The 16676-nt window shown below is 35.3% G+C and overlaps 2 protein-coding genes across 2 annotated transcripts; one reads left to right on the top strand and one right to left on the bottom strand.

Annotated features, from left to right (window-relative positions):
• The first annotated feature begins 7005 nt into the window (after window positions 1–7005).
• On the top strand, window positions 7006–12160 carry LOC140776811 (uncharacterized). The gene is made up of 10 exons (XM_073120674.1): window positions 7006–7355; window positions 8647–8732; window positions 8845–8911; window positions 9360–9502; window positions 9662–9710; window positions 9801–9938; window positions 10018–10098; window positions 11280–11456; window positions 11538–11624; window positions 11784–12160. The coding sequence occupies exons 1-10, from the start codon at window positions 7071–7073 to the stop codon at window positions 11844–11846; spliced, it is 1176 nt and encodes a 391-aa protein (XP_072976775.1). The 5' UTR covers window positions 7006–7070; the 3' UTR covers window positions 11847–12160.
• A 388-nt stretch (window positions 12161–12548) lies between these two features.
• Window positions 12549–15425, bottom strand: LOC140775986 (small ribosomal subunit protein eS7-like). The gene is made up of 6 exons (XM_073119508.1): window positions 15285–15425; window positions 14178–14276; window positions 14032–14105; window positions 13827–13950; window positions 13098–13280; window positions 12549–12867 (listed from the first exon to the last, which is right to left on the bottom strand). The coding sequence occupies exons 2-6, from the start codon at window positions 14250–14252 to the stop codon at window positions 12745–12747; spliced, it is 579 nt and encodes a 192-aa protein (XP_072975609.1). The 5' UTR covers window positions 14253–14276; window positions 15285–15425; the 3' UTR covers window positions 12549–12744.
• Between the last annotated feature and the right edge of the window lie 1251 nt (window positions 15426–16676).

Consider the following 16676-nt stretch of genomic DNA (forward strand, 5'->3'; position numbering starts at 1 on the left):
CTACCATCGTGAAGACAAGCTCCCATAAATGGATCAGTAATGACTTGACTACATAGGTTGCCGGTGAGCCTTGGGTCACTATTATACCTTTGAACATGCAATCCCGGGTTATGCATCCATCCCTCTCGGATGACAACCTATTGGTAACTGATCTAGAGGACAACAAAACTTGGAATGTTGGTCATATCATCATTGAGGGCGGATTGAATCTGGCCTTCAGCCTCTCTTCTCTTGCCTTGGGAGTCGCACCAATTTGGACGAGTGGATTTGGTGGTTACACCCAAAGGAAGAGGTGAAAGCATGCTTGATCTACTCTCATCTTATCCCCATAGCCTCAAACAACTAGGAAGACTAAAAACTCCTTTAGGACCTTTCCATAACCCTTAGAGTCCTACATCTTTTGCTGAAAATTACTATGGAACTGTCTTCCTATTAAGCCTAACATTGGACAAGATGATAATTAGAGCCTTTGTAAGTTGCATTGGAAAACTAGTGACCCTTTCTGCACCTATCAATTTGGGTTGGAGGCATGGACCCTTCTTAATACTAAGCTTGCTAAAGGGGTTGATTTGTCCTCTTGGACCAACCCTAACTAGATTATGAAGAACTGGGCTATGGATGTGGGTCCCAACTTGTGAATAAAGACGCTGATTGTCTCCACCATTTGGGTTTTGTGAAAGCAAAGGAATCAAGTGGTGCTCGACGGTATTGTAAATCACCCTAGGGTAGTGACTCGCTGGGCCACCTTTTTGGCTAATTGCTATGCTAAGAGCACCAATCCTACCCAGACCATTTCATTGCGGCCTCATCTCAAGTGGCTGCCATCATATCTAGGTTGGGTGAAACTAAACACATACTGTTCATTTGTGGGCTAGGGCTAATAAGGTTGTTTGAGGGTTATTCTTAGGGACATAGCGGGAGCCACGTGAATGATCGTCGGCGGACCTACTCCCAGCAAGTCAACCTTACTATCAATCGCCTAGGCTCATAGACTAGGCCTTAGAAATACCTTGCCATCTCTCAAGATGATTGTTGATTCAGACTCCTTGGAGCTGGTGAAGATAATGTGTAAGTAGATTTCTTGCCCTTGACATATTCGAAGATTAGTGAGAATATTTTTCTTTTATATATAAATTTGAAATTATATTTTATCTATGTCTTAGGGATGGCGACTAGGTAACCAAACGGGTGAATAATCAGGAAAAAGTTGCCTTTGAGGATTTTATTTGGAGACATAAGGACTATCCTCTTTTGACTTTTTAAACTTTTAGCCCTCGTTTACTTATGAAATAAAAATAGCCTTCTTCTGGAATAAGTTTTCTTATTCTTGTATAGTAACTAAATAACTTAACTTCTTCTGATATACTAATTTATTATTCTCTCCCCGCTTATTTTATACAACTTTTAAAAATTAATTTAATAATAATCTAAAATTACTATTTTTCTCCTAGATTAGCAACACCTAATTACTACAACTAATTTACATTCAATTAAGTGTATTTTTAATATCACCAATTTCCAATATAAATTCACTATTCTTAATTACTTTAATATCAATTTTATGACATATCAAATATAATTATTACTTATCATACTAATATTCAACTAAATAATAAAATAACTTATATTAATATGAGTAGAGGTGGCAATCGGGTCGGGTTAAGCGAGTTCGGGTCGGGTCAACTTTATCCTAACACGAACACGACCCGATTATTAAACGGGTAACACGACACGACCTGTCTAACTCATTTAATAAACGGGTCGTGTTAACACGACACGGTAACACAACCCGTCTAACCAGTTTAATAAACGGGTCGTGTTAACACGACACGATAACATAACCCGTCTAACCCGATTACCCTATATAAAATTTAAATTTTATTCTATAAAAATAATGCGTTTAATAAACAAATTAACCTACTTTCATCATCAAACTCATTCAACCATAAAAATTACAGTTCTATTAATTTTAGCTAGATCCCGAGCACAAAGAAGAGCAGCCGCCGCTTCGGGAGGAGTTGCTAGATTTGAAGTCGATGGGGAGAATGGAACAGAGCTCCCAGGCTCCCAGCTATGCGATTAACAAGGTGGAGGCGGTAGACCAGGGTGGAGGCGGCAGATGGAGGCAGAGGCGAAGGCAGAGGCAGCAAGCGGAGGCGGTAGACGGAGGCGAAGGCGGAGGCGGCAGAGACTGTGGCGAAGGCGGAGGCAGCAGAGACGGGGGTGAAGGCAAAGGCTGTAGAGACGGGGGCAAAGGCGGAGGCGATAGAGACGGGGGCGAAGGCAGAGACAGTAGACAGATGCTAAAGTGGAGGCGGGTGAATTTTTTTCCTCCCTTTTCGTTGAGGCGGCTGGAGAAGAGTGAAAAGTAGAGAGGTGGTGTTAGGGTAGATGTAATTAGATCTAGGGTTTTAGTTTATATATATATTAAATGGGTTAAACGGGTTAGCGGGTTGACCCGACCTGATCCAATCCGACCCGTATGTTTAAACGGGTCAAACAGGTTAGTAGTATAAACCCGAACTTGATTCGATTATTAAACGGGTTAGACAGGTTGACTCGTTTACGACCCAAACCTGATTAAGAGCCAAGTTATCGGGTCGGGTCAAATTTTGCTACCCCTAAATATGAGCTCTCCTTTTCTGATATAAAAAGTTAGGATATTTTTTTTAATTAGTCTTATTCCACACATGAACAGTTCTTATTCTTTGACACTCAACTGCCTCCTTTAGGCAGCAAATAGGGTCCTAATTTGAGGTGATATCAAGTCCTTCAGTCAAAAGAAAAAAAAAAAAGAAAAAAAGAAGAAGAAGAAGCTTTATCTTAGTCAATTCCAAGACAAAAAAAAGAGCTCCATTTGATAACATTTACTAAAATAATCTTGTTCTTATCCAGTTCAAGCAATTGATATTTAGATTCTACAGTGAATTCCCACTGCCATGAAATATTTTAATAGTTTACTTCCATATCTATTTAATGTCAGTCAAAATCTAGCAACTGCTATGGCCACTTCTCTTTAGCTAGGCATATAAATAGTAATTATTGTATGCAGTTATCCTCTTGATTAAGGAAATAATTAATTTTGAGATCAATTCATTTACGTTTACGTTACTGCAACTAATTTAAAGATAATGTGGCAGTATTGTGTAGGTAATTAATGGCACATCTTGTTTCAACAACTATTAGTTAACATTTATAACTTACCAACTACTCTAAAAATTTAAACGATTAGAAAGCAATAGTTTAAGTTAAGCTTAAAACTGTTTTAAGATCCTGAATTTAAAAAAAAAAAGTAAGTAGATTCAAACTTAAAACCCTGTTTTAATACCATGATAATTCACCAATCACTCTTAAGTATTTAGAGGACAGTAGTCATTATATTTTAATTCCAATAAACAGCATCTAAATGTGGTATAGAAAATTCTAAATTATTGTAGATTTTTCTTTGTGAAATAAATATTGAGCATAAAAGGATGTATCCAAATAGAAAATCTTAAATTATGGTTACTCTAGGGCAATTTTAATCATGCAAGTCATTAGACTCAAATAAGGCTTTCTTGGCAGCATTATTTATTTATTTTTTATTATAAAGTAAATCACTAAATCAATGTTTCATCTCTATCTATCCAATATAGAGCTGGACAATCTTTTAACTTCAAACATTTGGTCACATTTTTCTGATATAGAAGCTTGTTTGGTTAAGAAGTTATTTTTAAGGGATTTTTATAAATCATACATTATATTGTACTAATTTTATAACTTAAATTTCTTCTTTGAGAAATTTATAACATGTTTTATAATTCTCATTATAAAACATGTATGCTAAGTTATTTTAAAGTATCTACCGTTGTTTTACATAAAATACGTAGAGGTTTGTCACGTGTGCAAAATGTTGTTTTATGGTTGCCCTTCGCTCATATCTTGATTTAGTGGTAGCGTGCACGAAGATCTAGCTTATCACGATGGCACTAATAAGCTCGTCCAAAGCTCCTTAATAATGGAAATCGGATATCAATCCTTGACTGTAATTACGTTCAAGGCTCGGTAATCTATTCCAATCATATTATTATGTATATAATTAATGTGGACTTTCTCTTTCAATGTTCCACTTTCATTCTTACCTAATATTTTAATATTATTACTATAATAATATTAACTACTATGAGTTTTATAACTTACCGACTACTCTAAAAATTTAAAAGATCATTAGCTAGTTCAATTTTGTTATTAGTCTGGATATGTCGACCTATTAAAAATTGACTAATTCGATGGTTGAATTACTGAACCGTGCAATCGAACTATTTTTAGCAAACTAGTCTAGTCAAATATTTTTACAAAATTACCCACTTATCCTTAATATTTAATTATTTTGTTACATATCCTAATTGTATTTTAGTCCTAAATTTTAAAAATATTTAATTTAAAAAATATTTATATTTAAAAATAAATAAAAATATCTTTATTTTTAGTTTTTAAGTATTTATCTTAATTAATTATTTTTTATTAAATTACTTAATTTAAAAATTAATCATGAGAGTATATATAAAAATAACATATATTTTAAAGAATATACATACATGTAGATATTTTTTACTTTTAGAATTATCTATATAGTGTGTAAACATTTTTAAAACTAGTGATTCGAATAAGTGAACCATCGGTTGAACCAATAACCAGTGTTCTTTGATCGAATTAATATTCAGTTTGGTTCCAACAATTATGCGGTGTATATATATATATATAAAGAAAACGAAAAAAATGTACTTGTGAGGAAAAAAAACCTAATTTCTACTCCAAACATAATAGCATGACAGTTCTATAAGGAAAACAAAATTTAAATCAATTTTATATTTCAGATAACTTAAATATCTTTTTTATCTGTAGTGCTGTCATGTTATGCAATAATCAACTTACTCAACAATATAAGCATACATTAAGGAACAAATCTTTAAGCATCAGCAACTAATAAAAATAGCCAGAGGTCCATAATTAACAAATCCTGGGTCATGCTTTTAGCCCTTGATGTCTCTAATCCTTTACCTTCTATGTTTTTATAATTTATTTTATTCAAGTAGCCATCAAATTGCCACTTCTTCTATAACCCTGTGACTATGGGGGAGTTTATCTGTTATGAAAAACAACTAGGAGTAGCACTTACTATACTTAATATATATCCACACCTTTACTTGGTGTCATAATCCATCAAACAACTCTATTTTAATCCTAATTTGAATTGAAAGATAAAAGTCTTTATCTACTCTTACCTTTGTAGGATGATTAAATCAATCCATTAGTTGTGATTACTTTAAACTTGGTTACATGAGTATTTATTTATACTTCCCTCCTGTAATCCTAGAAAGGAAGTTGTGGTAAGGAAAAGAGGTTTAGCCTTTTATGAGCCTCTCAGTGAGCAAAGAGTTGCAGGGGTCCCAGTTTGCAGTTGTCCCAATGCAAGATGTTCCTTATAGTACTGCAGTATTACCTAGAGTGGGCTCCAAAATTGACCAAATGAGTGGAACAAACTCACAAAGAATCCAAGAGGCCCAGGGGGGGGACTATAAAACCTAGTGATGTTTCATCTTTCCAAGGTATGAAGAGAGAAAAGGATGAGAGTAACTGGGCCTACTCTTGTCCATTAGAATTTTCTTTGTCTATCCCTACAGAGAAGAATAAAAAGTATGATAGATAATTTACTTTTTATATTGTTCTCCCCTAATTAAAAGGCCATGACAATTTGGCTTTCTCATGTGATGATGGCTGTTTCCTTTCCTTTCCTTGTCAGTCACTGTGGCTAGTTGAATTTAGACTTAAGAATTAAATATATTTTATCCTTCTATACTTATCTATACTTATGCTCAATATCACTTTACTTCATGTACTTTAAAAAGTCTCAAACTAGTATCTGTTCTTACGACTAAGATAATATAGTGGACTGAATTCACTCCATTTTTAATTTTTATGAATAAAATTATTATTTTCCTCTTTAAAGAAAACTCATATATTTTTTTTTCTCTAACTTTTTTAGATTATGCCGATTATATAGTAAATTTTATTAAATCTAGATTTTTATAAAGTTTCATACTTAGACCACATCTAGAATAAAATAAATTAAAAATAAATTAAAAAATTAAAAACCAATATATTCTGCTTAATATATACGCCCTCTATTAGCTTTGATAGAAAAACTGATGATTTTACTCTAGTCGTAAGTATAGAAATTAATTTAAAATTTATTGAAATACACAGAGTTAAAATACATTTAATCCTATATTTAATCTAAAACAATTCATGCTATCATTGATATAATATACTTTATAACACTCACTATTTTCTCTTTCTATATAAATATATTGAATCAAAAGATGTCCACAATGCAATAATGCCAGAAGGGCTTGCAACTTTTCCTAACAAGCCCCTCCAATCTCTTATACTCTCTATCCTGATAACAGCTACTATATTTTTATATATTGCACCTTTTCTCCTTCACGTAGAATATTCTAGTTATCAATAGAATTATAAAAGATATTCGGTATATATGCGGATTAGGTTCGTCAAATCTGCAATAGTGTGTAGATCTCAAACGTCCAATGATCACTATCACACCATCTCTAACACATTCATGTTATGTCTAATTCTCTAATAGTGATGGTCGGCGCTGTGCGATTGGTGCGTACAGGTGCATATCTAATAGTCTGGTAGAAGTGCACATCTAATAGTTTGGCAGAAGCCAGACAACCTTTCAGTACGGACTTTTACAAATTTATTATTATTTTTATTTTTTATAAAATAATAGATAAGTAAGAGAGAGAAATAAAATATAACTAATTTACTCTTATAATTTAAAAGAGTGATCGGTAATTTTAAATATGAGAGATAAATTAATAGTTCTTATTGAAGCCCTATAGTTATAGGCCCATTCCATTTTGGGGTGCCGTTTGCTAGAAAGGCCCAATCCATTAAATTGAACAAGAGAAATGGATTTGGGCCTTCTTCCTCAACCTCTCCGCCTTCTTCTTCGTGAACTCCGCCTTGCTCTCTCTCTCTCTCTCTCTCTCTCTCTCTTAATCTCCATGCAAGCGAACCCCCTCCTCTGTCACGCTTCCTTCTCCTTCCCTCCTCGCACTTCGATCTCTCTCGCTTCGATGGCGTCGTCCGCTTCGTTCGCCCTCCTCCCTTCCACCACACCCCTTCGGGCCTCTCGCCATGGGAGCGGAGCTCGGGTCTCGCCGTCCCCGAGGAGCCTATGGAGATCTAGGATTTCGATGAGCGTTTCCGTCGGATCGCAGGTGTCTGTCGCGAACGATGCGCTCTTTAAGGACTACATGCCCACCTGCGCCTTCCTCTTCCCCGGTCAGGTACTTCTTGATCCACTCGAGTCTCGTCGGGTCTTGGTTTGATTTGTGAAATGGGATTAGTTTTTTGGGAAGTTGAATTTTCTTTCTCCTTGTTTGCTGTGAAAGAATTTAGAGTAAGTGACGAAATTGGCTTGCCATTAAATTTAGCTGGATTTGGAGCTCCAGGGCTATGATTCAAATTTCTGGCATTCGAGTAGCAAGTAGTAATTAGCTTAATGTAAGACTTCATTTTGTAGAATGGATGCATTAGTTCCTCGTGTTTTCCTACTCTTTTATATATTTCTCCTTCATTTAATCATGGATCGCTAGTCGGGAAGTGTCCACATATCATGATTTGAAGAAATTATGAGGTGATGGTGTGATTATAAATTGTTTTGGTACTCGTAAGTAAAACCTAATTATGGCAAATGTTTTCAAATGATGTGAGACAAATCTGAAGACAAAATTATTAGTGTGGTACTCAACCCTCAGGGTTACTAAGTATTAACCAAGTGGCAAGTAGCAATTTAGTTATCCAGTGTTACTCTAGGTACTAAGCGACCGGGCAAGTGTAACAAATGCATTAGCTGTAACTATGAAACAACTGAACTTTCTCGACAAGTTAATATGCCTGTCGCATGTGTAAACAATCAAGTACTTTATAGTATTACAAAATGTTTCTTTGCTATTATTTAGGACTTTCCTGATTTTATGATTTAGATTTTGTTGTATTTGCTGATGCCAGCTTGATTTCTACTCTATTTAGCACTATCTAGAAGCTGCTAAACTGCTTGGTAGGTAAATTTCTTGATTTTCACTCCTGATGACTGCTTTAGTGAGGTGGCTTGAGGTCATTTCCTCAAAGCACATTCTGATCCTGTTAGGAACAAGATGATACAAGGAAACCAAAGGCTAGTTTGTTAAATCAGTTGACAAATAGTCAGATGATGAGCCCTATGCAGTTATATATATACAGGCACAAACTCATACACTCAATCTAATATGGTGCATTAGAATGTTGAATGCATAAGATATATTAGAAGATATAAACACACAATTGCTAGCCATCAGAAAACATGATAATCCACACAGACTCTGATTAATGAATAATGACTGCTGCTCAACAAGATGTAGCATGTTTTTTTATTTTTGGGTCCACAACTATCTAGCGGTTCTTTGTAATTTGAGTCATTTTGATGCTTTAGTAATGCATTTCAGCTTTCCAGATTTATTTTTTATGTTGTTTACGATACTAATCAAAGCATTCCAAGGATGTGCATCTCATCTTTCCAGAATTCTTTGATCATCCCAGGGTGCCCAAACAGTGGGAATGGGTGCAGAAGCTCAGAGCGTGCAAGCAGCTGCTGACCTATTTAAAAAAGCCAATGACATTCTTGGGTAAGCCAATTAATCTACTTAGGGTCTTTTTTCAATTATTTAAGAGCCTGAACAAGAGGAGTTGGTTAGCTTGCTCAAAATAAATGATTTAGTCTTTCTTTCCTTTGTTTAGTTTTGACCTGATAGATGTTTGCACCAATGGACCAAAAGAAAAACTTGATTCAACAGTTATAAGCCAGGTAAGTTGATGTTGCATAGTTTTTCCCACTACATCTGTAGGTCATTGTTCTTGCCATTAATTATTATTCTAAAGAGAGCATTCTAAACTACATAGCCACATAAACAAGCTCTCTCTATCTCTCTCACTCTCTCTCTCTTTGTGGTTTAGAAAGCAGCATCTTTTCTGTTGATCCAAGCAATTCTTTGAATACAAAGTTCATTTCTGAGATTAGCTCTCAGCTGTAACTGCTGCTAGGGTGTGCTGCTAAATTCTCAGTTTAGTATATGATTTGTCAAAACAAAATGCTATGACTATATTCATATGTCAAGGAACTACTATTTACAGGTTTCGGTTATAAACTTAATTACCCCGAAACCATCTTTCAAGTTGTCAGGCTGTAAGCCTGTAACCATTATATCATCAGAACTAATATGGTTTATTTAACAAAAATACAAAATTATATGCAGCCAGCTATATATGTCACCAGCCTTGCTGCAGTGGAGGTCCTCCGAGCACGTGATGGAGGTCAAGATATAATTGATTCTGTTGATGTCACTTGTGGTCTAAGCTTGGGAGAATATACAGCACTTGCATTTGCTGGTGCTTTTAGGTAATTCCATAGAATCACATCTAGATTAGTTGGATATATCTTCTAAATATAGTGCATCAGACCTAGTTTTCGTCATACATATGTTTCTAGTTGTATATATGCAAATCTGCAATAAAGACTACGATTTATTGTGTACTAATCTAACTTTTGGAATTGAAGCTTTGAGGATGGTCTCAAGCTTGTCAAGTTAAGAGGAGAAGCCATGCAGGTTAGCATCCAAAGTACTGCGGCAAAGTACATTTTGACATGAGTCATCTGTCCTTACTTAGGGTGATTAAGCTGTTGTAGCTCTTCTCAGGATGCTGCAGATGCTGCCAGTAGTGCTATGGTTAGTGTGATTGGACTGGATTCAGAAAAAGTTCAATTGCTATGTGATGCTGCTAATGAGGAAGTAGATGAGGAAAATAAAGTTCAGATAGCCAACTTCTTATGTCCTGTAAGATTTCTCGATCTGATTATGTTACTTTTCCTAGTGAGTATTGCTATTTGTGATTTGATGAATCCTTTATCTGTAGGGTAACTATGCTGTTTCTGGTGGTGTAAAAGGAGTAGAAGCAGTCGAAGCTAAGGCAAAGTCCTTCAAGGCTCGAATGACGGTTAGTGTTCTTCAGATTTTCTTTTTCCCATGTTGCATTTGTCTTCTAAATCAGAAGTTCAAACGACATAATCACTTTTAAGAGTAATGGCATAAGTTGTGCTATCATCATTATGTCTATAGGTATGATTGGTAGGTAAAGTAAGAGATCACCTCACTAGCTTCATCTGACTCAATGTCTCAAACTCAAGATATTGATCTAATATCCAGAATCTTTCGATCTCAAATTCTTGCCATGAAGGAACTTTGCTGTGTTTTTGTTGAGTAGCGGAATTATACTACCTGATATCTTGCTACATGAGTAGCTAACTGCTGTTATTGATAGATAGCACCAGTTAGGTACTCATCACTAGTGCTCCTGTAAACAATTTTGTGATGTGATAATTTCAAATGTCAACATAAAAAAACGGACAGTGTGTCTTTCATAGAAAAGAGACTCAATTAAATTTCAGTTGATGCCTCAAGTTTGGAAAAGGCTATTGGGTTTTGGTTGCAACACTTTGTTTTTTTTATATTCTTTTCCAAGTTAGACTCTTTTGTCCAATAGTTTAGACAGGAAACTTTAAGAGACTCCCTAGAGAGTAGAGAGTATCTCTGGTGACTGAAGTTTGGATTTTGGTTGCAACATTTTGTTTTCTTTTTATAAGACTCTTCCATCCGATAGTATGGGCAGAAAACTTGAAGAGGCTGTATGAGACTCTCTGCCACTTTAAGACCATCTTGGTTCGCGAAAAAGTGAGACATACATATAAAAGAGAATCAATAATGAGGGAGAAATGGAAAGAAGATAAAAGAAAATAAAAGAAAATGAACTGTTTTCTAGTTTCTTGTGGATCTTGGGAATGTGAGCAATTAATTGTACGAGGTCTTTAAGCATAGTAGCCTGCCTCTTCTGTAAGAAATTCATTGGATATTTTTTGTTTCTTTTTTTCATTTTCTTTCCTCTGAATACCTTATATTAATATGAGAAATATGAAACAGTAACTAATGCACTTCTCCATTAGATTACTTGTATATTGAACATGTGCATTCTGATATTCCATTATATCTTTACACATGTAGATCGAGAAACTAGACACTCAAAGCATCAGTCACCATATGATGATATCATAAGTTCATAATATGTATATCTCAATTTGTTGTTGCGCTCTAACAGGACTAGGCTCTATTCTTTGTCATCAGGTACGCCTGGCAGTTGCAGGTGCTTTTCACACGAGCTTCATGGAACCGGCTGTCTCAAGATTGGAAGCTGCATTGGCAGCAACAGAGATTAGAACTCCAAGGATACCAGTTATTTCTAATGTCGATGCACAACCACACTCAGATCCCAATACAATAAAGAAAATTTTGGCGAGCCAGGTATCATGCTATAAATATGGTGCACTTGTTCATAATTTATCATCGAGGGCTTTTTAACATTGTTGCCTCTTTGAACTACAGGTGACTTCACCCGTACAGTGGGAGTTGACAGTGAAAACTCTCTTAAGCAAAGGGCTAAAGAAAAGCTACGAATTGGGACCTGGAAAGGTATATATTACCTCAATAAAGTTCCTACAGAACAATTATTTTCTTAGACATACATACCTACCAAGTACATTGAGCATCAGATTAGTACAGAGTATGAAGTGATTTTTTTCCAATTTGAATGCAATTGGATCACGGAATGCCAATTTCTTGCCATGTCAGGTTATAGCAGGGATACTGAAGAGAGTAGATAAGGCTGCTGCTATTGAAAACATTGGTGCTTGAGAGCTCATAGTTGATGCCTTATGACAACTTGTTGCTTTGGTTAAACGATTAATTGCTATCGAGATTGCTGCACCAAGCTTAATGGCGTTTAAGAGCTTCAAAGCAAAGGGCTTTTCAGTATTCCTGAGTTAGTTTTGATTAGTATCGTGATAGATAGGTTCAACTGTGGAATAAGTCGAGTTTCGCTCTTCTATTTATCATGTATTTGCCCCATTTTGACGATAAGTTTAGTGTTATCATCTAGAATTTTCATGTCAATTAATCTGGTAACTATACTCTAAATCTCTACAGTAATTTTATATGACATTTGGCAATTATGGTTCCCATGGGGTAATATTATTCTGATATAGTACTTTTTGCCCTGTAGATTTGAACAAAAATCAGTATAACACCTTTGAATATCTTTCTATCTCCCGACTCATTTTTTCTTTATTTAAATTATACCTATCGGGTCGAATATACTAAAATTTGATTATTTGTTTAATCTAAGATTTAATTCAAGCTTGATTTTAAATAGGAAACTGTTTACCAGGTGGTTCAAAATATCAACAATTCAAGCTAGGTTTGGCTAGAAACTAATTTGAATCTAAAGCTTGAACAGAACTCTGCTACCTTTACCCCTGCTTGAAGTTAAGCATATAGGTAAATTTTTTTAAAAAAATCACCCAAGAATCAAAATTCACGCCTAATGGAACTGCCCAATAATTAAACTCAGAATGATGATTGCCTTTTCGGCAGCATCTCGAAGCAAAAGGTTAACTAATAATAACTGAATATTCAAACATCGAAGAAACTTTCAATTCTTACTCTAAAATTAACAAAATCAAAGACCTCTTCATCAAAAGATCAATATTCGAAGATTTTAAGAACTCCCAATTAGGTTAAGCAGGAACAATCTTCAAGCACTCTCAGTGACAGGGAACTCAAACACCACATCCTTCCCACATAGTTTTCGGTAGACTCCGCTAAAAGTCTCCAGTTTGAACTCGGTGTTGTTGCGTTCCTTTGGGTCCAAAAAGATCTGTAACAAAAAAATCATGTAACGAATTCATCTCAGGCAAAATAAAATGTGGTCATTAGAAAAAAAAAAAACTCAAGACTAAGAAACTAGTTTCATCTTTATTCAATAATACTACATACAAGAGGATGTTGCTGAAGATGAGCACCAAACACAATATTTGTTAATGTCTATGTAGTACTATAATAACCCAAGTGAAAACTAAGAAAATATCATACAAGTACAGAAGTTACCTTGATGATCTTTGATCCATCCAAATGATATCTAATGCGCTTTCCAACAATCTCTGCAGGGTAAACAACATCCTCCAAGATGCCATCATGAACTGCCGTAAGAGTGCGGCTGCGAGGTCGCACAACAGCTGACCCCTTCTTCGGTGGCCTCAATATTCTTCTTGTTGCAATAATAACTACATCCTATGAGAGAGCAAACAGACAGAAAAAAGAAATTCAGCCATCTATACCCAAAGAAACTCATAGACATTGCTTATACTAACGTCAGACCTCAGCTTCTGCTACTTTCAAAAGATAATCCAAATTTGGACCAACCATATTCGACAAACTTCTGGTATATAAATGAAGAAGAGGTATCTCCAATCAAGAAACAACGATTGTGGAAAAACAACAAAGAAATTCTGCTATTTTCCACTTTCACATATTTTTCTAATGCTTTCAACAATTATGCATGACCTATTGACAATTACACATGAATTATAAAATCAAAAATATCAGCTCAGTCAAAGTTAAATGTAAATTAAGCAGAATAATATTGCGGAAACACAATGATACTTGTACGAAGGGCATGAATGATATATCTCAAATGAAATCACAATTCTTGGATGGAAGCAAAGCACATTTGAAAAAAAAACATGCAATTCATTAATCCCATTTGTCTTAAATTTTGTCAAAATAATAACAACTCAGTTCAGCCCAAATGAAGAAAAGAACAAGTGCTAGCCTCACCTTCCCACTAAACTTCTTCTCCAATTCCCTCACAAGCCTTACATGAATCTTCCTAAAACCCTTCCGGAGCCTGTAGGGAACATGAACAACAACAGCCTTCCGATTGCTAGCAACATCCATTTGACTGCATTCAACCAAAGGAAACAATGTATGGGTTCCCAAATTGCAAACTAGAAGAAACTACACATGTGAGAGCATCACTTACACTGCTGAGTTGATGTAAAGGTCCTTCAATTCACTCTTCAGCTCCTGGTTTCCATTCTCCAAATCAAAGAATGCCTGTCAAACAATTTGTTAAGACTCTTGCAGCAAATTCTGGAGGAACATACAAACCAAATGCAAGTAACATACCTGAGCAACAGTCTCCTCAAATTCAGTTGGCTCAAGGCCCTTTTCCTTCTGAATTTTCTTCCTTGCAGTGAACATTCTGATTTATCTTACCAGTTAGTTCTGCAAGTTCAAATAGCAAAAAACCGCTTATGCACGTTTCTCAAATCAATGCAGAGAAGAAAAATATATGCAACCAATGAAATTGCTAAGCATCCAATAGCTCGGAGCTGGGTAAATGCATCATCTTAATGCTGAGAAGAAAAACATATGCAACTGATGAAATTGCTAAGCATCCAATGGCTCAGAGCTGAGTAAGTGCATCATCTTAATGCAGAGAAGAAAAATGTATGCAACCCATGAAATTGCTAAGCATCCAATAGCTCAGAGCTGGATAAATGCATTATCTTAATGCAGAGAAGTAAAATATATGCAACCAATGAAATTGCTAAGCATCCAATAGCTCAAAGCTGGGTAAATGCATCATCTTATTGTGGGTCTATTAACATAGAAAATAAAACCAATAACAGTATTCTCTTAAAAGTATATAGTGAGACAACAAGAAATTTATTATCTTAACTTGTTAAGATATTGCCAGCCTCAGCACAACCAAGTTGCCACATTCAAGAAAGAGATCAATTTATTATCTCAACTTGTCAAGATACTGCCAGCCTCAGCAGGTCAGTGCCAGGCTCTAAGTTCAAATGACTAAAGATCTACATAGGATATAAACATTTTGATTCACGTAAGGTAGAGAGCGAATAAAGATTCTAATTCAGACAAGATGCATGGTATAAATAGATCAATAAAAGAAACGTTATCTTCAATCCGAATCAAAGTTTCCACCCCCACCAATCAAACAAATACTAACAAACAAGAGTACCATATACCGAGTCAATAATATGAATAGCAGATCAGATTCAAAATTTACAAAGGAACAACATAGTTTCCGACTTTCAATCCGAGCAAATAATCCATAGAACACGCAAGAGTTCAAACACATCAATCACAGAGTACCGAGAACGCCAATATAAACTCGCGAGATTCAAGTAATGTAGATCGAAGCAAACCTCAAGAGCGCTACAAACCCAAAACCCTAAACCTAGAATAGGATAGGATAAGAAGGGATACCTGCAACGAGAGAGGAGAGTCGCCGCCGAGAGCTACGTAAAGGAGAGTAGCGGCGCCTAGGGTTTTCTCTTCGATCCAAACCCTTCGATTAATATTTGTCGTCCTAACCCTGTATGTTTAATTACAATTTTACCCTTGAATAGATTACGGACCTACCGCCTACGGCTTCTTTTTACCGGGGACAAATCCCAGCGGTTTAAATAGATCTTATGTTGGTCCAATTCAATTGCACGGCTGAGATGTGAGCATATATTTTGATGGCAAATCGCAGTATTTAATGAGATAGAATAATAAGAGATTATGTAACGTTAATATGGATTAATAATAGGACGATCATTAGTATTTATTATTTGTTTAGTTGTTCAATTTATATATAAATAAATACTTTAATACATCTTATTAATTATTAGATTCCTAATTTAAGGTAAGGAAGCTTTTTTTTAATATATATAAAACATCCGGTCAGAACCGATCTAAGACCCTTTTATACACTACTAAAGGACTTGTTAGTAATTATACGAATTATGTTTAAGAGTTTTTATTTTCTATTTTTGGTAAAGGTGCTGATCCCCAAGAGTTTTTTGATCAATCTTTTAAATTTATAATTAAAAAAAAGTTTATTTTAATTAGCTCTATAAAAAATACTGAACTAATAAGCGTTTTAACTCTAAAGTGAAAATACTACTTAGATAAATATTTTGATATAAAAGTAAAATTTAACTTAAGTTTTTGAAACACTAACTAAAACGGATTTTTACAAATAAAACACTGAAATATTTAGTATTTTAGTATCAAATAAAAATGTCGAACTGATCAGCAGTTACGTAGAACACTTATAAATTCAATGATTTACAATTCTAAACGAGTTTCAAGATCTAAGGAAGAGCAACTCATGTAATCTCCTTGAGTTAATGTGTTAAAGAGCAGACTTAGCAATTGCTAACCTACCCGAGGCTGCCGGTATCTGAACAAGTTCACCGTTGCGAGCTACCGCGGCGGAACCTGCACAGATCTTGGGAATAGCTGGACTGAGGCAATAGTAGCCGTAAAGATTCAATTGACACAAGAGTAGTTCCAGTCCGAACCTAGAGATCACTCATCCTATTGGTAACCAGGTTGGAGGAGAATCTCAGCAAGATTGAAGAGAGGCAGGCAGTCAAGGACCATCATGGATTCCCTCCAGGCTCCAGCAGACATTCTTCTTTTAAGATCATCTTTCATTTGAACAATTGAATACCAAATCCAAGAGGCTCTTTGCTTGGGTTGAGCTTTCCAAGAGGCTAGCACTTGTTCAGTGTAGAAGCCCAGTGTTGTCTGGATTCATATATAGGCCACCCCAGCAAGTTTTTAAACAAGAGAATTATTTACCAGATTTTATCAGAACAAGTTGGC

This window comes from Typha angustifolia, chromosome 14 (genome assembly GCF_048772165.1).
Source record: "Typha angustifolia cultivar Huaian chromosome 14, ASM4877216v1, whole genome shotgun sequence".
In the NCBI taxonomy this organism is placed as follows: Eukaryota; Viridiplantae; Streptophyta; class Magnoliopsida; order Poales; family Typhaceae; genus Typha; species Typha angustifolia.